Source organism: Trichophyton rubrum (assembly GCF_000151425.1).
Source record: "Trichophyton rubrum CBS 118892 genomic scaffold supercont2.4, whole genome shotgun sequence".
NCBI lineage: Eukaryota > Fungi > Ascomycota > Eurotiomycetes > Onygenales > Arthrodermataceae > Trichophyton > Trichophyton rubrum.
The window spans coordinates 903827-928969 of NW_003456425.1; the positions used below are offsets into that span (position 1 = coordinate 903827).

Genomic DNA, 25143 nt, shown 5'->3' on the forward strand with positions numbered 1-25143 from the left:
AAGTTACAACAGCTTCCAGGGAAATACGCTCCGAAGAGTCTCCTCGTTATCAATCCAGCAGCGTGGCAATCGCCGAGGAGACTTGGAAACATTCTTTTGTTAGCTCGGTCTGACTATTATTAGTGTCCGTTGCGAGACCGAGGAAAACTCAAGGGTAGCGCATGAAGGGAGAGCATCACGAAGTACGAAGGGCCAAGCCGGGAAGAAAGTAGTTACCTGACCTCCCAACGATGTATCCCGGGAACTCAGTTACACCGAAGAGGCGGAAGGCCACGGGAGTCTACCTACCTCACTGCCTAGGTAGTAACCTACAGGTTGTGGCCTCCTACACGAATGCGAGCAGCAGCCTGCATGGAAATAATAGACGTTTGAGTTACCGCCTCGGTTTCTGGTGCCTGGCTAGTAACGCGCTAAGAAGCTAAGAAGCCCACAGATGCAGCCAGCGCAGCTAGACTCAGTCTGGCTTAGCTCGGTCAGACCGATACGCTCAAACTTACTAGCGGTAATAAATAGAAAGTTTATGCGCCGGGGATGCGGATGCACGTGATATGCCTTTGTGATGACTAATACCAACGTCCTCTATAAAAAGAGGAGGAAAAGGAGCCACGCAGTCCTCAACGTCTCTGCCTCCGGTAGCGATATTTATCAGCACTCAAGTGCATAGAGGAAAGCAAAGTGAGCTACAAGCTACTGTATGGGAGAATGGTATATTGTGTATTCCCATGGCGCTGGAATGTACAGATTTCCTACTATACCCAGTTTTCTCAATGCTGGAAAGCCAGACGCATCAAGCATGGAGAGCGAGTTATTATACTCTCCATGCATCTTCTATATCTCCGTGACTTCTGAAGGAGTATAGACATATATGATACCCAAATGTCTCCGTAGACTGCATTAGTTATACCCCAGCGAGTAGCTTCATATCTCTCCTGCTGCTACTGCCTAGTATCCATCTGTGCCTTGTAATCCATCAATAGCTCTCTCCTAGATGGCCATTGAGTAGAGCGTCCCCTGGGCGACAAGTGTCGGCAGTGCTGCTCTCTCTCTCTCTCTCTCTCCTTTGGTCAATGGTTGTCCTGCGTCCATGTTTGTCTGGCCTTACTGGCATTTTCCATGTCATGTGCTTGCTCCTGCCCTCGCCGTCACGTCTACCCGATTAGGAAACCCCCGCGTTAACGCGATGTCCTGCTCCTCCATCACGAACTTCGTCTCTTCTCCTCCTCTGCTCTTCCTCTTCTTTTCCCTCCTGACCCACCCCAGCTGAAAACAGATACCTACCGGTCTACCGTTCATCTGTCTCTCCGTCTCTGCAGCATACCATCAGCCATACAAGCCAGCAAGAATACCCAGCGAGAATGTACCCCCAGACCCTCGGCCTCTTTCTGATTGTCCTTTTTGTTGCTACCCGATTATATCACCTCTCTGTCTTTGTCCATGTGAGAGTCATTTTCATGCCGATTTATTGTCTTTTTTTCTTTCTCTTTATTTCCCCCATGATATTACTTTGTATCGAGGGTCTGGAACCGGGGTTATTCAATTTGTCAGTGCCAATGCCCTATCTCATTCTCTGTCCCAATGCCTTTCTCGATCGGTAGGGGCGACACAATCGACAAAGTCATGCAAATGTGTTAATTCACATTGGTTTATTGGGATAGAGTGGTTCTTGTCTATCTCCAAAAAACCTTGGCAAACGTGATACCACTCCCCATGCCCCGTATTTTCACACTGGCCTACATTTTCCCATAGAGTGGTTCGAAGAGCAGCATATCCAGGTTTATCGCGGAGGTGAATAATAGAGTATTCCCTCTCAGCGCCGCACCATTCACACCTATAACACGTGGGGGGGAGTTCCTCGGTCAAATTAAATGCCATTTTAAATGAACTCCAAAGATGTTGATAGTTTATCAACGCTACTTGAGTTGCCCTTGCCTTCGATACTGGATTTGACAGGTTATATTCCACGCATACGTACCGCCTGAATTTTAGGTTGAAGCCTCCCCCATTGTCAACACACTTTATATCCATGCAGTCTACTCCCTTGATGTCCTTATCTGGTTCGAACATGGAATATTGCATCTGGGGCACCAGATCATGCTCGCTGCGTCCGTGTCGTGGACCAAACCGATAATGATTCACAACCTCTTTGGCATACCTATAGGGGAAAAGAAATTTCCACTGCCCAAAGTGCATGAGCCCGCGCTTAGAATGACAAGGTACCTGGGGTTGCCAGATATCCCGTAACCGGCGATGGAATTTTACACAGAAATAGCAAAGGATGTGGTCTGGAAATCCCAGCTCCAGCCGCTGCAAAAATTTTATCCGATATGAAGGCTCGGCTCGCAACTCTTGGAGAACTCTTGTTCCATCCACAGCTATGAAAGCGGATTTGCATGTCAGTGCAAGCGAGGCTGTATCCACCAGAGGCAGGAAGGACACTACAAGGTAGTAGAGGATATCAGCGCTGAGGGAGTGGACTGGGGACCGTGGCTCAGCTATCACTGGCTCGAGTCGAACTTCCGTGAGATTGGATTCATTTTCAAATATATGGCTTTCATGTGAAAGACGGTCAAGTTGAGAGGGGTCTTGCTGAGGATGGTCTTGTTGTGGGTGGTACTGGTGAGAGTGGTTCTGGTCAAGGTGGTCCTCAGACTTGTCTGATGTCAATTGGACGCATTCCTTACTACGCGGAACGGCAGCAGGAATCTCGACTTCCTCATCGTCGAATAGTCCACAACACGATGCCCATAATTGACGGCAGATCCAAAGAGCCGCAGCGGACTTCAACCCGCTAAATTTCATACTACAAGAAGAAGGTCGTATATGTCGAAAGAGGATGTAAGAGAAGTGGAGGAATAGGTTCTGCGAGCCAAGAGCTGTTGTCAAGTGATGTGTTGCGTTGCAGGATAGATATAAATAGAAATGGCACAGCTCATCCGTGACTCTGATATCTGTCCATGTAGTGACTGCACTCACGTTAGCTTGATATATGTATCTACGTGGTTGAAGCATCGTAACTACAAGTATGCTGTAGCTTTATAGACGTCATTGATGAGATATGGCTGTGGCAACCGTCCGTCGACTCGTCAAATCTGATTGGTCTGCCTTGGTAGCTAATTTTCTTGACCTGTGATTGGCTGTTGTGTCTAGGAACTTCCCCTTTGGACCCCCCCATCTCAACGTCCATCAAGAGACTGACAGGACAAGAAGAGATGGACAGCAGGACGAAGGCCGTCGAGGAGTACCACTGCTGCCCCTAGTAAGATTCGGCGTATAGGCTGGACCGCGCTAACTGGATGTAAGGGAAGCCATCTCATGCCGCCAAGTGACTCCATCGCGATGGGGCCAAGTCGATACAAGCTCACTAACTACTCTGTGGCCGGCTCTCAGAGTCGTGTTATGATATTACTATTAAGTTACCGCCGGCGTACGGATACAAGTGCAACCGACTGCGCACCCAACGATCTCCATCACGGCTGGACTCCTCCTGTCCGCCCGCCTGTCTCTTTGTTTGTTTCTCGTGGGTTGTGCAGCAGCAGCAGCAGCAAGGGAGGGCGGGCGGCTCCAATCATCCAGCTCCCCTGCAACATGGTTCCTCCCCGTCTGTGTTGCCCTCCAATTACAGATCTTTCCGTACCTCTCCACGTCGGACCCATCATATCTCCCGTTGAGAAGTCCAACCTAAACAGCTCAGCAGAATGGGCAGGCAAGGCAAACCGAGAATAGCCTTGGGGGGATGTGTGCGAGCTTGTGGCGCCGAGGCAGTTGACCAAGTCTATAGTCAGGGCGGATGATCTGCTTGCCTGTGAGGAACAACCGGTGTCTCGCTACAGAGTGCCTTGCTTGAGTGTCATCCATAAAAAAAAAAAATCACCCGACAAAATCACCTGAGAAAACGGCAAGATAGAAGGGAAGGGGGGGTTGGAAAAGCAACGCAACCCGCATCTTCGCTGGCATGGGTTTAATTCCTCGAAAGGCTCCAAATCTTCCCTCGTTGACGCTCTGTGCGACCAAGGCTTGTCTGCTAAACTTCGAGAACAGATGGTCTTTTGTTTTTCTTTTTCTTCTTCCTTTTTTTTTTTTTTTTTTCAACTCAGAACGAGCTGGGTATGTATGAATGTTATGTGTGTAAAGAGTACGTATGTACGTGAGTATGGGCTGCTCCTGTTTCTCTATGTCTCAGGGCCCTTTGATTTCGTTTGAAAATACAGGAGTTACTTCGTTACATGGCACCAAAAACAGCCAAACAGAAAGCGATGTTATCCACACACAGGACACCTTATCACGAAGCCACGGCCAATCATTATTAGGCAATCCGACGCCCGCCTGGAGCGTCTCGTTCCTGGGCAACATGCCCAATGAACACAGGGCAAACCATAAAGAGCTATATGATCGCTGGTTCTAAGGTCGGTCTCCCGGCCTTCAAGCTTTTGAGCCAATATCGACCGAGGAAAACAAAAAATTATACTTGCACATAACTTTTCTTGAGGTGCACACCTCGCTCCTCCTGTGCACATCGAACAAAACGGTCAATGTTTTGGCCCCAACAGCTGTGTAGGCCCAGTCGATATACTTACATAGTTACCGGCGCTTCGCCGGACTATCATTTGCCACAGAGCGTACGGAGTAAAACTGATAATAATGCTCACAAGAAATAGACAGCTCTTGAGAGCAGCAACTGGAATAAGAAACCAAGGCGACGAAGCGCCAACCAGCTAGCCAGCTCACTACAACGACGGAGTAGGGAGTACTACTATATTACAGCTGGCCAGCTCCACTCCCTGGTTTCTGCCTCTGGCACCCGGCGTCGGTATCACTGCGGGAGCTGCATGGAAGGATTGTTACTGGGTATCCCGTAACTACTCCGGACGTTCCTCAGAGTCGGAAGAAAACGACAGAAGAAGAAGCAGGATAAGAAAAAAATTGAAAAGAAAAAAGAAAGAAAGAAAGGAACAGTGGCAGACCAGCCCTCCAGAGTGATATTCTATTCTAATCAACACCATCCTCGTTCGATCCCCCCCTGTGCGGCCTGCATGCGACAAACAGCAGCAACTCCTGCTCGCCCTCTCTGCCCATTCACCAGTTAGACTAAAGGAAATAATAAGTTACGACGGAGTAACTTATATGGGCAAAATATCGACCCTGCGACAAGAAGGTCCAGTCCCAAGCCAGGCTAAATAAGGTGTTTCAAGCCTTGCTGGCCCGTCTATTGGATTTTCCGCCGGCACTGATTGGCTGCTCGCTGCTCGAAATATCCCAAGCTGACTCCTGCCTGCATGCTGCAACGGGCTAGCCTGGCGAGTTTTGGATTCATCTCTTGCATGAAGAGCGTACCCGTACCCACAGGGGGGGGGGAGGGTGGGCGGACAGGGACAGGTACTTTCATCTTGTATGGCCGCCTCGCCCGGGGGCCTTGTACCCATCATGTTGAGTATTCCTGCTCTCCTCCTCCCCCGAACGAACTCAAAAAGGAAGAAGGCCCTCCTGGTGATTTATACGGTATTGCCGTGACCGGTGCGGTACCTGCGAGTACCTTTTTCTTTTTTTATTTTTATTTTTTCTCTTTCTCAATTCCCTTTCCCTTGATTGATCCCCATAAAAAATCAACCTTCTTTTTGTTGTTGTTGTCTCTTCGCGGACTTTCCAACCTCCATCATATCACCAACAGCCCTCACGCTCTCCTCTCCCTCTCTCTTCTTCTTCTTCTTCTCTCTCTCTCTCTCTCTCTCTCTCTCTCTCTCTCGGTCTTTCTCTCCTGTCTTGTCTCTCTCTTTTCTTCCCTTCTTTTTTGGCCTTCTTTTGCCCTCCGGCGCTTCGGCCCTTCTTCTCTTTCCTCTGCGCTGCCTCCCCCCCTCTGCCCCCTGGTTTCCCTCTCTTATCGCTCGTTTCAAGTCTCTCCTTGATGTTACCGGAATAACGAAGTCGCATATTCATTGCTAGCAGTGTGTTCATTGTTGGTTTCTCTGCCGCAGAGCTCCCTCTATCTACTCTCCTGCCGCCGTCCCCAGTACCTCTGCCGGCAAAAGACATCATCAAATGCGAAATCGACCACCTTCTTTGTCGCACACCCAAACATCCATCTGTCCTACGAATGAATTAAATACGAGCTTCTTCTTCTGCTTCTCTTTTTTCCTTACGCTTTAATTCTGCTGCTGCTGCTTCTTTTTTTGTTCTTTTTTCCTGTTTGCTTCACCCAATCCCCCAATCCTGCATCCCCGTCAGCTCGATGGGTGACAACTACGACCGTCCTCGTGGCTAAGTATCCTTGTTGTACCAACATAATCCAGTTCTGGTCGCCGTACTTATTATTTCCGCTGTACACACACTTACGCACTCACATACTCTTCTCACATACTTACCGAGCACTGTCTGTCTGCATTCCTCGCGCCCTCCGCTCTGCCTCTCTCGCTGCCTGTCTCTGCCGCCTGGGGCAGCTCCAATTGCGTGTGGCCAACTCCTGCGCTCACGCTTCCGTTCGTTTCTATTGTTTTGCTACAGGCCGCTACTTTTGCTGCTCGGCCAATTCGCGTGGGCTCGCGCGCCGCCACTGGTTCAACAGACCACCACAGAGACTCTGACCGACAGATTGACACAGAAAAAGAGACAGTCAGAGAGAGAGAAAGACTACCATCCAGACTGACCGAAGACGAGCTCCATCCTGCTCGAACCGTCTCCAGCGCCCGGAATTCTTCTTCCTGCGCTCCCCCACGTCCTGGAGCTGTGTGTGGGGTTGTTTACCTTGCCCGTTGGCTGGATCTCTCTGCGCTGTTGTTTACCATCAAATCCAACCTTCATTTCTCTACTCTCGTTTCTTTTAGTCTATATCGCACAGCTAGCGAGCTTCCTGCTGGCTGTAGCACCGGCCTCGTCTCGTTCGATCAAGTCTTTCTCTCTCTCCCCGCGAACTCAGTGCCGGCCCTGTCGTGGTTAATACTGGAGCTTCCCACCTCTGTGTCTTTCTTCGGTTACTTTTGCGAGCTTCGCTGACGACTCTCCTTTTATCTGTATCTTGCTCCGGTCCCTTTTTTTTTATTTTATTTATATTTCTTATATGAACTCTTCAACATATGCGCATTCGTTACGTTACCGTTTCACACTGTACATGACCACCAGCTGGATATGTCCCATCAACAGGATAAACTATGGACGGAGGAGGAGAGGGTACTGATATCACTTTCTACCCTTCATACCAAGAATAACCCCCAGCTTTCAATGTCCAATTCGCTGACTCTTTTTTTTCTTTCTTGTCTCTCTTTACAGAACTTTCTTCTCACGGAGATATTGAAGAAAGCAGGCATCTCCTCTGCATACCTCTTCAGTATCATCAGGGAGAACCGCATTGCCCCAAGTTGGATGGAGATACCACTTCCGCCGGGTAAAGAAACTGACCCCCTCTCTTTTTTTTTTTTTTTTTTTTTCTATTTTCAGCCCAATTTCCTACCCTCCTTGGAGTAGTCTTGTACATGCTGAAATGCATGTATTGAGATGAATTCAAGTTTAATCACTCTGCGCTCCTGTCATAACAGCGGATTTGTTGACTGTTATACCTCTAGGCCGATCGCTTAGCTCCTGTCAGACCGCGTTCTATCGCATGGAGCAGGAATATGCGAGCCAGTACAGACAGAGCATTCCCGGCCCGCCTGCTCCGCTGCAGATGTCTCCGATAATCCGAAAACGACCTGCGCCGTCTGGAGAACGGCCGCTGGCCTCTGCTCCCCGTGCCATCCAGCCAAAGCCCCATACTTCTGATACCACCCGATACTCAATTTCCGAGGTTCGTACTGGCGTACCGATTCCTCGTGCCCCTGATCCTCCTCGTGGAGACACTCCTCGTAAACGGGGACGACCAAGCAAGGCAGAAATGCAGCGCCGTAGGATAGCTGAGGAATCCCGATCCCAGGCTCATTCTGCCTCTCAACAACCAAACAACATGACGCCCAGACCCGGCTATGCAGCAGGGGTTCTACCCGCGACTTCTCCCGGTACGTCACAGGGGCCGCCGTACTCCCCTGCAATGGGCCAGCGAGTGCCTCCGGAGCAATTGCGTGAACCCGACCCTCCAACCCCAATGAGTGTACAGTATCATGGGACCGAAACTCCTCCATCCCAGACACAGGACATACAAGTCCAAAGAGGGCAGCGACCCCAACAGCCACAGCTGCCGCGAACAGACGGTGGCCGGCTTCTCGAGGAATCACCCATGATTGTAGAGTCAAGGGACCCGACCAGGCCAGCTCAAGGATCCCATCATCCACAGACAGAAGCCCCAGCAGGCAGCAGTGGTCAGCGACCGGATACCGCAGCATCAGCAGCAGTCACAACAACGCCTTCTGGCCCGTCAAAACCGGAATCGCCTGGTAACCGGGAACGAATTTCACCAGAACAGCCTGATACTAGCCCAGAGGAGGATAAAGGGTCATAGCGACACGCAGAGGGCACACGTATCATGATGATATCAATGATGCTTTGTGCGGCCCCCCTTTAGCTGAACTGTGGTGGATTGCATACGATATAAAAGGAGTAATGAGGTCGAGCGAGACATTTATTTTCCAACGAACACAAGTCATATATATACAATGACTTGATGCGAGAACGTGACCAAAGGTGTTCGCAATTGTTTCATTTTTATTTTTAATTCTTTATTTTTATTGTTATTCTCACCTCCCCCCCTTTTTTGCTGCTATGTTACTCGATTTGTCTTTCCCTTTCCCAGACCACACTCCTTATCTCCCGAACGAAATCACGAATCCCCAGCCTGACTCAATCCGACTTGGAATCTATCCTACTGCCCGGATTCCCACCACCCCCTAGACACACATCTATCTACCCACAGAGCATGTGCCTTTTTTTCGGAGATTTAACGGCCGATATTTCCCCACCCCCAGCAGGAACAGCCCTTGTTCCTATTCCCAAATTTTCCTTTTATGCTACTGGAAGAGGAATCCTGACGAGACCGTGTCTCTTCCTCTTGGTCTAAAAAATCGCGTGGGAGGCAAATCTGATCATTTAGCAAAAAATTTTCTCACGGACCTGCCGTATTGCCTTAAAATTGCCAGTTACCTTGTTTTTGCTTTCTTTTTTTCTCCTCCTTAACTACTTGTTATTCTTGTTTTTATTTTTTTTCTTTTTTATTTTATTCTACCTGCCTTCCGCTTGGACGGTGCCTTGATCTGATCCAGTTAACCGAGTGGTTTGGACACCTCCCGAGCGCTAATCGTGGATTATTCCAAGCCAATCGAGCAAATCTCCCTGAGGGTTGTCAAATTACAGGAACCCCCTTGACCAGTGCTCTCTTCCGGTATACCTGTCCTGCAACGGATGAAGTTACTCTGCATCCTGCAATGAGAGATTCAAAAACTGATCGAGATAAAATGACGACTCTTCCTCTTGATGTCGACTGCCGCTGCCAACTCAATCATGCGTGTGTGTGCTTTGTTTTACTTCTACATTTCTCTTCCTACCTTTTTTTTCTTTTCTTTTCTCATTCGTTTGGCTCATATCCATTTCTCCTTTGTACTGCTGTAAGTGTTTACATGCGCTGCTTGTTTGCTTGGTTCGTTTACTTCAAAAGCTACGCTCTTAATGAACAATGTACGAATAGATTTGGCCTGTTTTTATCTATGAATCAACGATATCCCATTCAATCTAGCTAATATCTTCCTTTCAAACACTGGTCGTCGATCCGCTTCAATCCTTCTACACACTCCCGTAAATACAGGCCTCTTCCAGCACGCTCTTCGGCGGACAAGGTTAATGGGGCTTCATCTAATTGACTTTCCCAAGCCAACAGAGCGGCCATCACTCCAACTCCCAAAAAGCTCATCTGTTATCATTTCGCATTGGCGCTTTTACCTAACACTTTTGCCAGGGGGCTCTAGGACGAGTTGCGAGTTGCCTATTACGGTTTAGCGCCAGCAGAGCCGCTTCCCAGGCTATATTAGATCGCTCTTATATCAACCGCGGACGCAGGACAGTATCTGGTCAGGTCGATGAGTCCAGCGGGCTAGCCACGCAAGCACAAAACGTCACTAATATACCATGGTCTGTCTTATGCTCGCACCTAAGATCCGGGTTTAGCTTCTCGGGAACGGACGAGCGGTGATGAAGGAGTTAAGTGTCGACTCATATAGCTGATAATTAGCTGTCTTAACATTAACGGCCGCTTTGCCTCGCCCATTATTATTATTATTTTTGGAGAAACGACAGCCACACATATACCCTCCGTGATGCCGCCATCCGAGTTCGACCGTGAGTATACATACCCCCTCTGTCCTTGCCAGTAAATGGCGTGCATGTTGTGGCTGCCTGACGCTACCCCGGTATCAGCTCTCCCCTCGCCCAAGGAGGAGACGATAAAACGGCTATTACTGTACTGTCCACTGGAAGCAAGCTACTTCGCCCGTCCCCCCACCGCTTATTTCTGAGCTGGACTGGACCCAGAGCTTCCTTGTTTCAAGCTGCATTGTTTCGGTCAAAATGGCAATGTAGTATCATGTCAACGGGCCTTATTTTCTTCAGACGCACGGGCCTTTTATTGTTTATATGCTACTGCATAAACACCCCTATTCGCCCATATCGAAACCCATTGCATGATGCAGTTGGGTTTGGATAACTGTGTTGGCACGATATTAACCAAGAGAAATTGCACGAACAAAAGTCTCGGGTCTGGATGAAAGAGCCAAAGGGACTCGCTTAGCTGCTTAAGGCGCTCAACTGAGTGACAGACAGGTACCGGGGGGTCTCGGGGCTGCGAAGGTGCTCGGACGAAATGGCAAACTTCCAACTGGACAGCGCAACAATTTGGGGTCCCTTGAACAACTAGGGCGCCAGAAGACGCCTTCGAGCATGGGATCTTATCCCCTCACGGGCCATTCCTTTCAGGGCTGCTCCTGACATCCCTTGAGATCTACCAATCACGTGAGATATTCATTCGCATAAATAGGCGATGCAAGGGTTCCTTGAGGGTTTCTTGGTGAGGATGGGGCCCTGTCCTTGATTCAAGGCCGGGTATCACTGTATGCGAGTGCGTCGGGCCACCGGGGCGGTTCGTGGATGAGAATCCCTTTCTTCCTGATACAAGGCGCGCACATTCGGAGTATGCGAAAGCATGCACCTAAGAATATTGGATGTGCTTATCATCGAGATATACCGTATCTGCAGGGAATAGGATGTATATAATGTACATCCGTACATTGTACTTATATGGAGGGGCGTTTTCTATAAGTATATACGGGATGACGAGCATGTATCTTGCATGACAAGCAAGCTTTATTCCGCGACTACCCATCAACTGGTATCCTCTCAGAGGTGAATCTACGATACAAGGTCGAGCCATTAAGTTAAGCCCTTGTGCAACTCTCTGCCTATCAGGAAGGTAGAGAGAGTACTATGTAAGCATATCTGTGGGCTGATTCTCATTTTCTATTTATATAATGGCATTTTTGGGTGATGATACTTATCTAGCACAGGAACATCACTTGTTCCATCCATGGCATCTGATGCTCAATGAGACCTTCATCCGGAACCCAAAGACACTTAGTCGAAGGAATAGGTAACTATGTCCGATACACGGTGCAAGTAACGGCAGGTCGCTGCTGATACCCGCCTAAACGGGCCTCCAGTTCGAGACGGCACGGACAAGCCTTAATTCGCTTTAGCCGCCGGGGCAGGGAAGCATGCTCTGCAGCAGTATGAGGTCCATAGCGCAATCCATCGCCGTATGACATGGATATACGTAAAGAGGGCACCTTGAGAGAGAAAACGAAGGGGAAAATCCCCATGTAAAAGCTAGCACAACACGTATGCAGTTTCCTCTCGGGGTCTAGTGCCATCGAGCTTTTGACAGGATATTGCTGGTAAGATCGGGAGGGTTTGAAAAGTTTTATGAATTAGACGCCCTCGGGATCTGTGGCCATCGTATCAAGAGTCAAGCGAGACCGGGATGAGACGAAACAGCTGGTTGGTTGACTGAATTTTTTTTTATTTTTTGGACCGTTTAAGGGGACCGAACGCTGGAGCATGGATTGGAAGTAGGCTGATGCAGTCGTTTCATGTAGCAAGGGATGCGGAGTTATACCCTTACAGAGCTAGCTGAGCTGTCTATATATATTCCTACATTATTCCCGCCCTGCAGCCCTAGCAGAGAAAGAGCAGAAAGGAAATGAGTTAAAGCGAGGCGCAAGGTGGTGGCAGAAGAGGAGGGAATTGGGGTGGAATATTATACTTGATAAATATTGAAAACACACGCTAAAACATGACTTCATGTGACAGAGCAGAGGGAAGAAACCAGAAAACAGAGGGACGAAGAACCACCAGCCCTGATCACACAGTGCCGGCAATGCTTAAATCTCTGATCTCCTGCAGTACCTGTTCAACCTTATTGTCTAGGTTGCCAGATGCATACTCCTCTCTTGTGTCTGAGTCAAGGTACTGCTGGACCTGGGCCATGCGGCTGTACGCCTCGGCGCAGAAGCGGAGCTGGATCTTGACAAGAGCCTCAAAAGATGGGTCGAGATATGGGACACGCAGATCAATAAGCTGCGGTAGCTCGTTGTATAGCTGTTCGTTTAATTGGTCATAGGCCTGTTTGGCCATTTCTGCGTCCTTTTCGGCGCGCGGCAGCTTGGAGGCATCCTTGTCGGGCTTTTCCACAAGTTTCTTGACTTTAGCTCGCATGGAGTCGTAGTCGAGGAGTTTGTGGTTACGTTTCTTGATACATTCGTTGATATCAGGGAAGTATGCACAGAAACGAGAGATAGGCTCGAGGACCGTCGTTCTAGGGAAGTACTGTTAGCATATCTAGTTGGTGAGGTTCATGGATGGCGATGGAGCGAACCTGTAGGGTCCATCGAGTGCCTTTATTGTCTCTGCATCCAGATCTTCAACAGCCTGTTTGTAGCTTCTGCTCACACCGTCCTTGGCTCCAGCATCGCCATAGAAAGCATCAATAGTCTCCGCAATTCGCATTTGAGAGGCAGTCATGGCTGTCAACCTGGTTAGCAGCTGATCCGTAAGAAAAATATTCCATGGCTATTTACCTCGTAAGGAGTCCAGGTATCCCTTTGCTTCCTTCTGTAGTCTGTTTGCAGCAGATTCCATTGTGCGATATCTTCTTTCTTCAATCTCATAGTCGCGATCATTCGTCTTCTCAACATGGCCTTTAATGTGATACCGAGGAGTCAGCCTCGTCCAACAGGTGTCCAAAGCAACAACATACAGAAGACTAGCCTACATACCAGTCTTCATCATCACCTGGGTCGTCGCCCGGTTGACATTTTTTTTGAAGCCTAGAAGAACAACCCGCATCAGCATTGGTCGTGAATATATCCGGGACCATACTCCGGGTTGCAAAGAGTAGGCGGAAGCGTATGGAGCCGTCTATCATCAACATACCGGCCCAAGACATAGTTATTGAATTGTCGCAGTTGATAGCAAGGTATTAAATTTAACTCGATAGAGCGCAAATAGGTGCGATTCGAGGTGTATCCGGCGTATAGTCAAGGCAAGAGGACAGGCCGATATAAGGGCGTCCGTTCTTCAGCGGGGCAGTGATTTGGTTGCGTGTCGGTCCGGAGGATGCTGTCGAGGGAAACGAAGGTGGTACAGTACTGGCAAAGATGCGTCGAGGCCAATGAAGGCTAATTAGAAAACCACAGGCTTGTTCTATGTCTCTATCGCGAAAGATGGTATCTCAAAACGCCCAGCAGAAGGTGGGAAGCAGAAAGAGGCTCTTTAGCTCATCGACGACGGTATTAGCCTGGGCAGGTTTTGAGTCGAAGGAAGCGCCCAAGCTGTGGCTTAGCTAAGACGTCGAGGCTTGGCAGTTTTGTGGCGCAGCCGGATGTCACGTGGACGGAGATGAGGCCGCTTCATCTTACTTCCATGTTGACTTGGGATTTTGATATTCGCAGCTAGTGTCAGAGACAGAAGAAGGATGGGACAGACGTTGTTTCAAGCTAAGGAGAGTATATGGGCTTGGTTCTCCTTGTTGCGAGGCTGCTATAAAAGGCCGGCCGTGCCACCTAGCTAGGTAGTGAGAATAAGCCTGCAACTATATCTAAGTATACAACTGCTCTGACATGCAAGGGGACTATGCAAGTGTCAACCAATATGAGAAAGGTCTCAGGCTGCAGCGACAAGGCAATAATATATACCAAGCTCGAAAAAAAAAGGAATGGAGAACACCCAGGCCAAAGCGAGATATGTACTCCGTAACCAAGATAAGATCATTAAGCGAGAGGAAGCAAATCTGTTGATTGATAACACGCCCAACTTCGCGCCAACCCCCGAACCAACAGAAAACATTTGTTATTTTCGAGTCTTGCCTTTCTTTCTTCCCTCGGACGTTCCCCGACTCGATTCGCTGATCGTCGGATGCAAGTGATTGGTACGGATGCATCCGTTCTGATGGGGATATGGGGATACACATGCACCACCAGGCTATGGTTAGGGAAGCAGTTCGTACCCAGCCGGTGGAAGAGACCGGATGGAGAATCAAAAAAGAAAATAGTAAAACAAGCAAAAAGGGCAAGCAAGTTAAGGCGGAACAATGGCTCCGTAGTTTGTTGTTTATTCCGTCTTGTGATTTGCTTTTCTTTGCATTTCCACTTTTTCTGTCTGCTGGTCAGTCCTCTGGTGTGATGCCGGTCACGTTTGGAGGGCTGGGTGAGTATGCGTAAGTAGTAAAATAAGTACATAGTTAAAAGCCGAGCCGATCTAGAAAAAAAGGAAGACGAGGAATGAATATAGAAAGAAAAAAGAAAAAAAGGCTAATACAGGTAAGCAGTGAAGCGCTGGTAGATCGAGTGCAGAAATGACGTTAGGTGAAGCATGTAAGGGGGTACTTTATGTGCAAAGAACGATATAGACAAGGAAGAAAAACAGGGTAAAGACAAGAAAAAAAGGGAGCCAGCCAACGAAGAATGTGAAGAGTGAAGAGGAGGGATGAAGTGACGGCAAGCTGAGAAATACGTTAAGTCATATATCTAATCGGTCGTATAATAGCGAGTCCGGTTCAATAGGGCAGGTAGAAGCAGCAAGACAAAAGAGCCCATATCACGTATCCCTGTGCATATGAGTTCATCACCAGCCAATACCAGTACCTTTTTCCGCATGTGAAGGGGAGAGGAGAAGGGTTGGGGAATGGAAAGGGTTGGTGTCATTGTTGTAAGGAGACCATATATAACGGCATTGACCGGGTTATCGGTGCCAGAAAGAAATAAGAAGAAGGGAGGAGAAAAAGGAAATTATACGTTAGAAACGAAGAAATGATCATAATTCATTAGACCGAGCAAAACCTCCGGGGAGAAGGAAAGAAACCACAAACCAACAAACCAACCCATTGGCAGAAACTAAACCAAAGAATCATCATCGTCGTCTGTCTGTTAATCTGTCTGTCTGCCTGGCTGTCTGGTTATAGGCATAGATAAGTAGGCCAAGGAATCAAGGGATCGGGGGAAGCAGGTGTGAACACGACGACCACCAAAAAGCAAAACGCGGAGATGGGAAATGGAAGGGCAGGGAAGAAAGAGGGAAAAAAGAAAGAGAGAAAAGCCACCCAGCTGGAGCCAGAAGTGAGTCGGTTTGCGTTAAGTCAGTCAGATAGCCAGCTCCATTCCCGCTCCTTTTTTTATTGTTCCGACCCTTCCTTTTTTTGTTCATTTCTTTTGGTATTCTTTTTTTTCTTTTCCATCGGCTTACCTGCCAATCGGACTGGTGCCCATCATCACCTTTGCATTGGTGACGATGATGGTAGGAGGAAGGGAGGAAAAGGGCGTGAGATGAGAAAAAAGATGCATGATTAGAAGCCTTCTTCACCAGCTTTGCATAGCTTGATATCCCGGACCCATTCGGATTTGAGAACCTGAGAAGCTGTGATACGGCGCCCAGGGTTGGGGTCAAGAATGGAGTAGATAACGTTTCTACAGCGTGCCTATATTTTCATCATTTTGTTAGCAGGGAAGAGGAAAGTTGAGACAGGGAGGAGGAATGGGGGTAGGGTGATGTAATGTGAAGTGCCAAGACAGCGAATCGTGCGACGTTACTTACACGATGCAGAGTCTCGATAGGGGCGTAGCCATCTTCGTCCCTGCGCCCCTCAAGGTATCGATCGTAGAATTCGTCTTCTTCCTTCTGGGCCTGGCGCCACAGATGTCTTCCGGTGCGCATAGCCATGTAGATGACACCAGTAGCCCACAGATCTACAGCTCTGGGGTCGAACTCCTTATCCACGTATTCTTCGGGGGCAATATATGGTGCAGACCCACATAAACCAGCGGTCATGTGCGCTTCTTTCTCCCAGGCCATGCGGAAACATTCCCCGTTGCCGAAATCGGTGATCTTGAGCGCACCGTGCGTAGTGAGCAGGAGGTTTTCGGGTTTCAGATCTCGATGAGCAACACCCATTTCGTGCATGTATTCGACGCCACGCATGAGTTGCTTGAAGTAGCAGTCAGCCTCGCCGACCTCGAGTTTGCCGGCAGCAAGAATGAGAGTGTAGAGGTCTCCTCCAGCGCAGTATTCCATGACCTCGCAGTAGTCACCCTTGGCGTCCTGCATGAGATCGAGGGTATGGATGATGTTTGGATGGCGGAGCGAGGAAGAGATGCAGAACTCCGAGGTGAGACGCTTCTGGTATTTCTTGACTGTTTCTTGGGGCCGGCGGCGGAATTCCTTGACGGCATAGACATGTTCTGTCTTGGAGTCCTTGGGATCGATCTTGTGGGAGATGCGGACAATTCCAAAGGCACCCCGCCCAACGATTTCATGACACTTGCCGTATTTGTCAACAAGAGAGGCCGTGCTGTTTGGTCCGCCCTTCTTATCGGCTGCCATCTTCTCCTTCTCGTTCTTGAGCTGGTCAACCCAGGTGGAGACTAGAGAGAGCTGCTGCTGGTCATCGGCCTGACCTGGTGGGTGAGCGTGAGCAGCAGCAGCATCTTCCTTCTTCTTTCCGGCTCCGATCATATCTCGTAGCATGTCCGACAGCTTCTCCTGACGCCTGGCCGACTTGAGAGTGTGCTTGTGCGTGCCATCTGGGAGTAACTCGAACCGCTTTATTGGCTGAACGGCGTCCTTGCCTTTTTCTGCTCTTCTGTCTGCAGGTTTCCCGTCCGGTTTCTTTTCTGCAGCCTTCTGGTCGGATTTTCGGTCTGTTGGGCCTGTAGCCGGGGAAGACGAAGGAGGCATCATCATGGTCGAGGCAATGGTCGAGTCACCATTCTGTCTTGGCGACGGGTCTAGAGACTGTCTACTGGGGGAGACCGAGGCAGAAGGCGCTGACGAGCGGGTCTGAGAGAACATGCGACTGAGCCGGTTGGTCATCTTTGCTTTCGGCGGCTTTTGCGGAACGATCGAGGAGGCAGCTGAGAGAAGCGAGGCAGTCGTGGCGGTAGAAGAAGCGGTGTTGGGGGGTCCAGGAGCAGGAGCAGGAGCAGGAGCAGGAGCAGAGGTAGCCGGAGGAGCGGGTTGACGGGAGTCTTCCAAAGCGCGTGTTAGCTGGGGATCTCCATGCTGTGAGTGCGAGGTCGAAGAGGAGACGGAGGACGGAGACGGAGACGAGAGTGGCGTGAATGAATTCATGAGAAGAGCCGGAGCAGGGAAGGTATTTATATCAGTTCTTATTGTTGCTGTTGATGGGGGTGGCGGCTGGCTGGTGGTGAAAGTAGTAGACGTAATAAGCAGCCCGTAGTAAGAAGCGGGCAGAGGAGGTGAGAGAAAATAGGTGAGGGAGCAGAGTAAGCCAGGCAAGGCCCGGCGGTCAACGAGACGACAAAACGGTAGCGGGCACTGATGCTGAGCGTCTCTCTGTCTCTGGCGGTGTCTCTGGCAGTCTCTCCGTCTGGCGGGCGGCGTGTCTGCGGTGCGGGTTGCTGGCGAGTGTGTGGGAAACAGGCGAGAGAGAAAACGGCGGGCGGCGGACGAGACGAGGAGGAGGTTTTGGGTCAAAGACAGGCCCAGGGCTGGTGTGGCTGACTAAGCCGGCCATTGCTCCTTTAACCAAAGTGGCTCGAGCTCCCCTCCTTGCTTGGTCAGCGTCTAATCGCGGCTGGCATCAAGAAGTAACTCGGCCAGCGGCATGGAGCAAGACGAGTGATGGACATATGTAATACGGAGTAATAGAGTAAGTAATAATGCGAGAGCAAGAGCAAGAGCAAGGGCAGGGGAGGCCGCCGGCATGAGGTCCAAACCCTTGCCGGCTGTCCGGCTTGCCTGCCTCCTCGCCCGCTGGCTGGTCGATGATGCACGACGCTGCACCACGCTGCAAGGCCATGCACGACGCTCATGCACCTCGACCGGCTGCCGCATGGCGTCCGCCCTTTGCTTCTTCTGCTGCATCCTTCTGCCCTGCGATCTCTCATCTGCCAGCCAGCGCCCAGCGTCCGGCTAAATCGCGCAACGCCGGAACGCGGGAGCTTTTGTCCCGGTTAAAACAGCGTGGACTTGCCTGATTAGGGCGCCCGCCAGCCTGAGTGCCGAAGCCTCCAAGTGTTATTCGGCTGACTCAGCGCCAAGGCATTAGCCACAAAGCTAAGTTCTAGGAAGGTTAGTTCGACTTCGGCTGGGACAGCAACGAGGATGGATGGAGAGTAGAAAAAGTACTCCGTAGAGTAGAAGTGAAGGCGGAGGTGAAGGGAGACGCAGGAAGTGCAGTGGAAGTGCAGGATGGAGAGAGGCATTCAGCTGGTTGCTACTGTAGGACAAGGAAGGTCTAGATGCTATCAAACAGCTAGTTTTTCTATTTCTCTCTCTCGCCCCTTGGTCCGCCGCAGGGAAGATGACCCCGGTGCTACCGGCAGCAGCCAGGGTCCCTCTCAGCCCTATCAGCTATCAGCCCGAGCCCTAACAAGTCGGAGGGGAGGTCGATTCCCTTTTCTTCTTCTCGTCGATGCGCTGGCCTGCTTTCTGATCTGAAATATTTGCACGGATATACCCGCATTGCTCTTGGCGAGGCTTGCCAGAGCTGAAGATATAGCTTGGACAACCCCTCCCCCCCCCCCCGGGGGGCTTTTGGGGCTTTCCTGGATTAGGTTTCGATGCTTGTTGCTGCTGTTGTACAGGGGAGAATACATGGCCGGGTATCCCCATCGTGCTTTTCCTCCTCGAACCTCTTCATCGCTGTGGCTGGGTAGTTTGTTCTTTTAAATTGCTCTTGGCTCTCTGTTTTCTTGGCAGCTCACCTAGGAGAGCACTCGGGTCTAGAACAAGACGGTCAGTTAAGTCTTTTTCTCATTTCCTTTTATTGCAGGCGCAGAGAAAGGGGGACGGCAGTACCACAAACTGCTCAAGTGACTCTTCGAAGAGCTCGTTGTACACTCCAACGCCACCAGGATGTTCGGCTGGAGAAAGAGGGTTCTTCACCACTAAAATGCCGGCATATCAGAAAGAACGCCCTATCTGGAACAAGGATAGCAGCATGGAGTGACTCACCGTATTCCACGTACAGGTTGACATAAATCTGGTGCAGGGCGAGGCGCATATTGTTTGCCTTCGTGTCGGTCATCATCACAAACTTCAGGTTCGTTGGTGTCTCGTAGTAGTGTAGCTTATACTGGCCCGTCCGGTAACACACGAAGCTTTTTCACTCAAACCACGTCAGCTCCTCGTCATCACCCAAAGCTACCTTCGCCCTATACCTCATTTTCTCCCCCTCTTCTCCTGCCGCCTGTTGCGGAGCGCGGATTTGGATTTGGGGGCCATACTTATCGTCCTCACCACCGAGCTTCCGTACCATGTTTCGCAGCGAGAAGACAGCCCCAAACACCAGTCGAGTGTCCGTAGAGCCCGACTTGTGAGAGTCTTTCGTCAGGCCGTTCGATAGCGCTCCGTCCGATGGATGTAGGTCCTTGCTCGCTCCCCCGGCAGCTGTGCCTGGACGTGGGTACCATTGTCGTTGGTATATGCACTCCGCTGCGCGCCCGTCAGAACCATTACCACAACGCCTCTTTTTCTTCGGCGCAAAACGATGCACTTACCATGCCGGTCGAAGATGAAGAACGAGTAGACGACCATCGTGGAGAGGGCCAGCGCTGTCTCGCCCAGTCTTTGCTTGCTTGTCCTCTTCTCAGCAGTTCGAGGTGGAGAAAACGAGACGCCAGTTCACGTGACAGTCTTTGTAATCTCTAAATCGGCTGGCGATGTAGATAGAAATACTTAGCCAGACAGCCCAACAACCACGCTCTCTTCAGCCGTTGCTATCTCCTTTATGCGGCCCGCTTTATTGATTTAGAGTATTTGCCAGGGCTAGCTGGGCGTCGACGACTGGCTGTGGCCGATTTCAATCCCAACGCCCGTTTTGCCTTGCCTTGCCGATAAGAGCGGCCAGGGAGACGAGCCCGTCCACCGCTATACATCCCCCAGAGCGCCGCACAAACCAGATATCAAGCGCCACGTTCTAGCTAATGCTTATGCCTGACCCTCGAAGAACCGTTTACGACACGCTTGACCTCGTCTACCGTCTCGATTTCTCCCTCGACTGTGGCGGTACACCATGAAGCTATAACTAAATACCTGGATAGCCCGGTCGACCGCCATACCCCACACCCCTCCAGCCTTTTTCTCCCCTGTGCATGCACCTTGAGTGCTTAGGCTCACAAACGTGCACGGCAGACAGAAAACGGCCAGATATATCAGGCCACGTCCTTCATCTCTTCAGCATTCATGTTCGAGAAGAACGCTCCGCCGGAAAGCAGCGCGGCCTACATATTCATATAGATACTACCCGTTTGACCCTTTCAACTGACGCCCAGTCGCTATAGATGGACGCCGATCCCGTCTTGAAGCATGGCCGAACGGTCCAGCTCGCTCTAGACGCTGAAGTGCGGACTACTCGAAGCTCAGAACCTGGTCCAACTGCTCCCAAGAGGTGCGTCCCTCCGTTTTCCTCTCTGTCTGTGTGTGGGGTAGCAAGTACATAACTAGTTGAACTAACGACGCTCTCCATGAGAGGGGGGAGGATACAGTGCCAGGCCTACCTCCGGCTCGTACGATAGCCCACTGCGGCAGCATGCTCGACACCCTACTGCCCCACGGCAGGTTAAAGTTCGTCGTCTCCGTCTACCTCATGCAGCAACATGCTACAATTTCGATCCGACGCGATTGACTAATGAATAGCCTATATCAAGGAAACACTCAATGCTCAATCAACATACACCAATAGCCAGGATGATAATACAGCGGAGCACCGTATCAACCAGTACTTAATCAAGCAGGAAATTGGCAGAGGCTCGTTCGGTGCCGTCCACCTAGCTACGGATCAGTATGGACAGGAATATGTACGTTTCGCAAAAAGCTGGCTTGTCCACCAAACAACACATAAATGTTGCATTCAACCTCTAACAGGATTAGGCCATTAAAGAATTCTCAAAGTCCCGCCTGCAGAAACGGGCTCAGTCTCATGGTCTCCGCCGTCGTCCCGGAAGGCATCCAGGTGTTCAGCCTGCTGGTGTTGGCTTCAATTCACCTCTCCATCGGCACCCTTTTGGAATTGACGAAGGTGAAAACGGAAACTCCCTATACCTTATCAAAGAGGAGATTGCCATTATGAAAAAGCTCAATCACAACAACCTTGTGTCCCTGATAGAGGTGTTAGATGACCCTACCGAGGACTCTCTATACATGGTGATGGAGATGTGCAAGAAAGGTGTCATCATGAAAGTCGGCCTAGGCGAACAGGCAGACCCATACAGTGAAGAAAACTGCCGATGTTGGTTCCGTGACCTTATTCTGGGGATTGAGTATCTACATGCGCAAGGCATTGTGCATCGTGATATAAAACCAGATAATTGCCTATTAACAAACGACGATGTCCTCAAGGTAGTCGACTTTGGTGTTTCAGAGATGTTCGAGAAGTCTTCAGACATGTTCATAGCTAAGTCAGCAGGCTCACCTGCCTTTATCCCACCAGAGCTTTGCGTTGCCAAGCATGGTGAGATTTCCGGTCGAGCAGTTGATGTGTGGTCTATGGGAGTGACCCTGTACTGCCTACGCTATGGGCGCATACCATTCCACACAAGCAATATATTTGACTTATACAACGCTATCAGAAATGACAAAGTCGAGCTTCCTGGCGAGACGAATGAACATTTCAAGGACCTCATGACGAAGATTCTCGAGAAGGATCCTGCAAAAAGAATTACTATGCCACAGTTAAGGGTATGTCAAATGACCTTGTATCGATTTCCTGTTACTAAATAATGGCTAGGCGCATCCATGGGTCACCAAAGACGGTACAGATCCCCTTCTGTCTGAGGAGGAGAATACAGCAACTCTCGTGGGGCCACCAACGGAAGAAGAAATGGATACTGCCATCACTAGGAATCTAGGTCATGCGCTTATAGTGGTATGTATCATTTACCGCTTGTTGTTTTCGAGCGCAGTCTAACCCTTCACTTGCAGGTCAAAGCCGTCCAGAAATTCAAAAGACTTATAAATGACGGTAGCCCGTTGCAGATGGAGAGCATTCTTGGTGAGGGTGAAGAGTCGCACTTTGTGCAGCCTCCTCTTCTCATGGGGGAAGAGGAAGAGGAAGAATTCAGTGCCGTCTTGCATCATAGGAATATGCAAGAACATGTTTATCCCCGGCGGCCAGCTCAACCCAAACGGCCAAGTCAGGCGAATACCGATTATTCACCGTCAGTTTCTACTCCACCTCTCGAGATATGTACATCTCCATCCCCACAACTCCAATCCACCCCCAGAGCAGATACACCAACGCGACAGACTGGTTCTGAAGGCACCCGTGGTCATGCTCGTGACCCGCTAGAGGAAGAAATGCCTTTCCTCCACATAGGCCCGTCAAATTTTGGACCGGAGGCCGAATTTGACCAAACAAAACAGGATGACCCGGCCTTGGAATCTGGTGGAATTCCGATACCTACTAGGCCGACTCTTACAGAATCTCCTATGATCGTCAGTGAGTCTCCTCCGGCAGCGGACATCGATATCTATGAGACAGCATATAAGGAGATAATCGAACGGATAAATAGCCGGAGCCGAGAAGCCCAATCACCTACACCCAAGGTATACCTCAACCGAAGAGTTGAAAAGAAGCCAACCGCATCCTATGGCCTGTGGTCGCAAGCCAGAAGGAACAGCAATTTTTCGGGTGTATCCAGTCCTTCAACCGCTACTCCTGTACTTGACTTCGCTCCTCCACGTCCTAGTCCTATCAAGCGATTCACTGCCGCAGCTGCATCTTTTGCAGCATCTTCGCGAAAGCAGTCGCCGTCGCCGTTGCCAACATCGGTAAAGGTGAATGATGTGATTGACTCGGATAAGGGTATTGAGTCTAGTCCTTTGGACACCTCTGCCGCTGTAATAGAGACAACGGCCTCTCCCACCGCACTATCACCGGTTGATGATGCGAAAAAGGGCATTTGAAAGTTACTTAACTTGTCTTACTACGTGCAACTAGTACAGGAGGAAAATGCTAACTCCATAAATGATGACGGAAATGACTGGATGATATTGGCGCTTTTCTTCATTTCCGTTTTATTTCATAAAATTCTTTCTTCCTTGCCATGTTTTCTTCACTTATCCAATTGATATTGGGATGGATCATGTATTGAAGTACATCTTATATACAGCGCAATATACATAAATGGTTACTCGCGTATCGACCCTCTATATCCATTTGGCATTAAGTCTAAGGTTCTATAACTACATTAATATCCAAAGCTTCTTATTATACCCCACCCGGAGTAGCCGGTGCTACCGGGGGTTCAATAGGTTTCATCGCCTTTTGAATTCGTGATATCTCCCTTTCCAAAAGTTGTCGCAAGTCAATTCCCTTCGCAGCTATGGCGTCATGCTGACCTTTGGATATCGATTTCAACAAATAATCCGACACCGCGTCTCGCTCACGAGACATAGGCCTGCCAACTCCGATAGCCAGCCTTATCAAGGCTGTAGGATTCGTCGACGACAAGGCACCACAGCCGGAAGAAAGCAGTCTAGCTTTGACTAAACTCTCTACCACACTCTTAATCCCATTATGTCCTCTTGAGCTCATTTCCGGCCCACCATATCGAATATAGAGGTTCCCGTACGACCGCTCCAGTTCATCGTGCAATAATATTAAATTCGTCGCGCGAACATGTACCATTGGTTGCATCCCTCTTGCCTTTTTCTTTCCGATATCCGGGGGTGGAATGGGTATATCGGACGCCAAATTCTCTCTTGCAAGCCATAATTTATATGCCCTTGCTAAAGATGGGCCTGATGTGTTCATGTAGCTCGGCGATTGCCATAATGTTAAACGACTGCGGGTCTTGGGGAGGTATGTTTCGGTCGTTAGGCCGTTGCTGAGGGTTGGGTCGGGATGAAATGGGCCTGCGTTCATGAGTTCTGCAAAGGAACGGAGAAGGATATGGCCGGCGCTATGGAGAGTGTTATAGTATGTTTGCCCCGGGTTGCCTATCGAGGCGATGAAAAAGGAGGAAGTGGCCGCCATAACCGGGCGTCGTAATGGGGTGGACTTCGTAGCTGTGCGCTTGCTTATGTTAACTGCCCGCTTAATGAGCTTCCTAGCCGGGAATGTGCAAAGATATAACCGTACAGCGGACGCCTTTAGTGTTATATCACAATTATGTGACTCATGTCATTCAGTGGTGGTGAAAACCATTGAGTTTTGCGTGTGTCCAAAAAGCCTTTTGATGAATTACTCGATGATGTCTTCGTTCACTTTGCCAAGAACGCCAAGCCGGTTGACATTAAGAGTAATTTGAGCCTCATTTTAAGCATGTGTATACTACATTCAACGCCTCCTAGATACCCAAGTCCGTTAGCTTAGTGACTATTGGCCTGGCAGATATCCTAGTGACAGCTTTCTCTGTGATAGAATTGAGATGTATTACAGTGAGCTTAGGAACCTTTGAACTTAATTTCCTTTCCTGGAGTTTACCCATTTCTTATTCTTCCCAGATCCAACAATAGTTAACTAACTGCTGGTCATTTATCAAGTATTTCGTCATTCCATAGTTATAATAACTCCATCAGTACTCTGTAAGCCTAGAAGTATCTGTAACAGCTTTTTATCATATTATAGAGTCAGAGTCCAATGCCTTGCATCCGCCTTAGTTACAACTTATAGGCAACGCACGTTTAGTATGAGCTGGAGCTCAGCATCTCGATCTCATATCATTTATT

General features: G+C 49.6%; 7 protein-coding genes across 7 annotated transcripts; 2 read left to right on the forward strand and 5 right to left on the reverse strand.

The window, feature by feature from the left end:
• Window positions 1–1873: 1873 nt before the first annotated feature.
• On the reverse strand, window positions 1874–2799 carry TERG_04204 (uncharacterized protein; the record flags this gene model as incomplete). Its single annotated transcript, XM_047748217.1, has 2 exons — window positions 1874–1937; window positions 1973–2799. The coding sequence occupies 2 exons, from the start codon at window positions 2797–2799 to the stop codon at window positions 1874–1876; spliced, it is 891 nt and encodes a 296-aa protein (XP_047604194.1).
• Window positions 2800–7410: 4611 nt separating this feature from the next.
• TERG_04206 (uncharacterized protein) lies at window positions 7411–8942 on the forward strand. Its single transcript, XM_003235106.2, has one exon. It carries the CDS (start codon window positions 7589–7591, stop codon window positions 8417–8419), a length of 831 nt encoding a protein of 276 aa, XP_003235154.2. The 5' UTR covers window positions 7411–7588; the 3' UTR covers window positions 8420–8942.
• Window positions 8943–12318: 3376 nt separating this feature from the next.
• Window positions 12319–13402, reverse strand: TERG_04207 (protein hob3; the record flags this gene model as incomplete). Its single annotated transcript, XM_003235107.2, has 5 exons — window positions 12319–12772; window positions 12833–12980; window positions 13035–13154; window positions 13233–13283; window positions 13390–13402. The coding sequence occupies 5 exons, from the start codon at window positions 13400–13402 to the stop codon at window positions 12319–12321; spliced, it is 786 nt and encodes a 261-aa protein (XP_003235155.1).
• A 2394-nt stretch (window positions 13403–15796) lies between these two features.
• Window positions 15797–17577, reverse strand: TERG_04208 (HAL protein kinase; the record flags this gene model as incomplete). The annotated part of the gene is made up of 2 exons (XM_003235108.1): window positions 15797–15928; window positions 16045–17577. The coding sequence occupies 2 exons, from the start codon at window positions 17575–17577 to the stop codon at window positions 15797–15799; spliced, it is 1665 nt and encodes a 554-aa protein (XP_003235156.1).
• Window positions 17578–19175: 1598 nt separating this feature from the next.
• Window positions 19176–20007, reverse strand: TERG_04209 (uncharacterized protein; the record flags this gene model as incomplete). Its single annotated transcript, XM_003235109.1, has 5 exons — window positions 19176–19193; window positions 19270–19358; window positions 19426–19571; window positions 19698–19905; window positions 19971–20007. The coding sequence occupies 5 exons, from the start codon at window positions 20005–20007 to the stop codon at window positions 19176–19178; spliced, it is 498 nt and encodes a 165-aa protein (XP_003235157.1).
• Window positions 20008–20753: 746 nt separating this feature from the next.
• TERG_04210 (CAMKK/CAMKK-META protein kinase) lies at window positions 20754–23376 on the forward strand (the record flags this gene model as incomplete). Its single annotated transcript, XM_003235110.1, has 6 exons — window positions 20754–20860; window positions 20958–21036; window positions 21120–21269; window positions 21343–22149; window positions 22199–22336; window positions 22393–23376. The coding sequence occupies 6 exons, from the start codon at window positions 20754–20756 to the stop codon at window positions 23374–23376; spliced, it is 2265 nt and encodes a 754-aa protein (XP_003235158.1).
• Window positions 23377–23680: 304 nt separating this feature from the next.
• TERG_04211 (uncharacterized protein) lies at window positions 23681–24448 on the reverse strand (the record flags this gene model as incomplete). The annotated part of the gene is made up of 1 exon (XM_003235111.1): window positions 23681–24448. The coding sequence occupies one exon, from the start codon at window positions 24446–24448 to the stop codon at window positions 23681–23683; it is 768 nt and encodes a 255-aa protein (XP_003235159.1).
• Window positions 24449–25143: the final 695 nt, after the last annotated feature.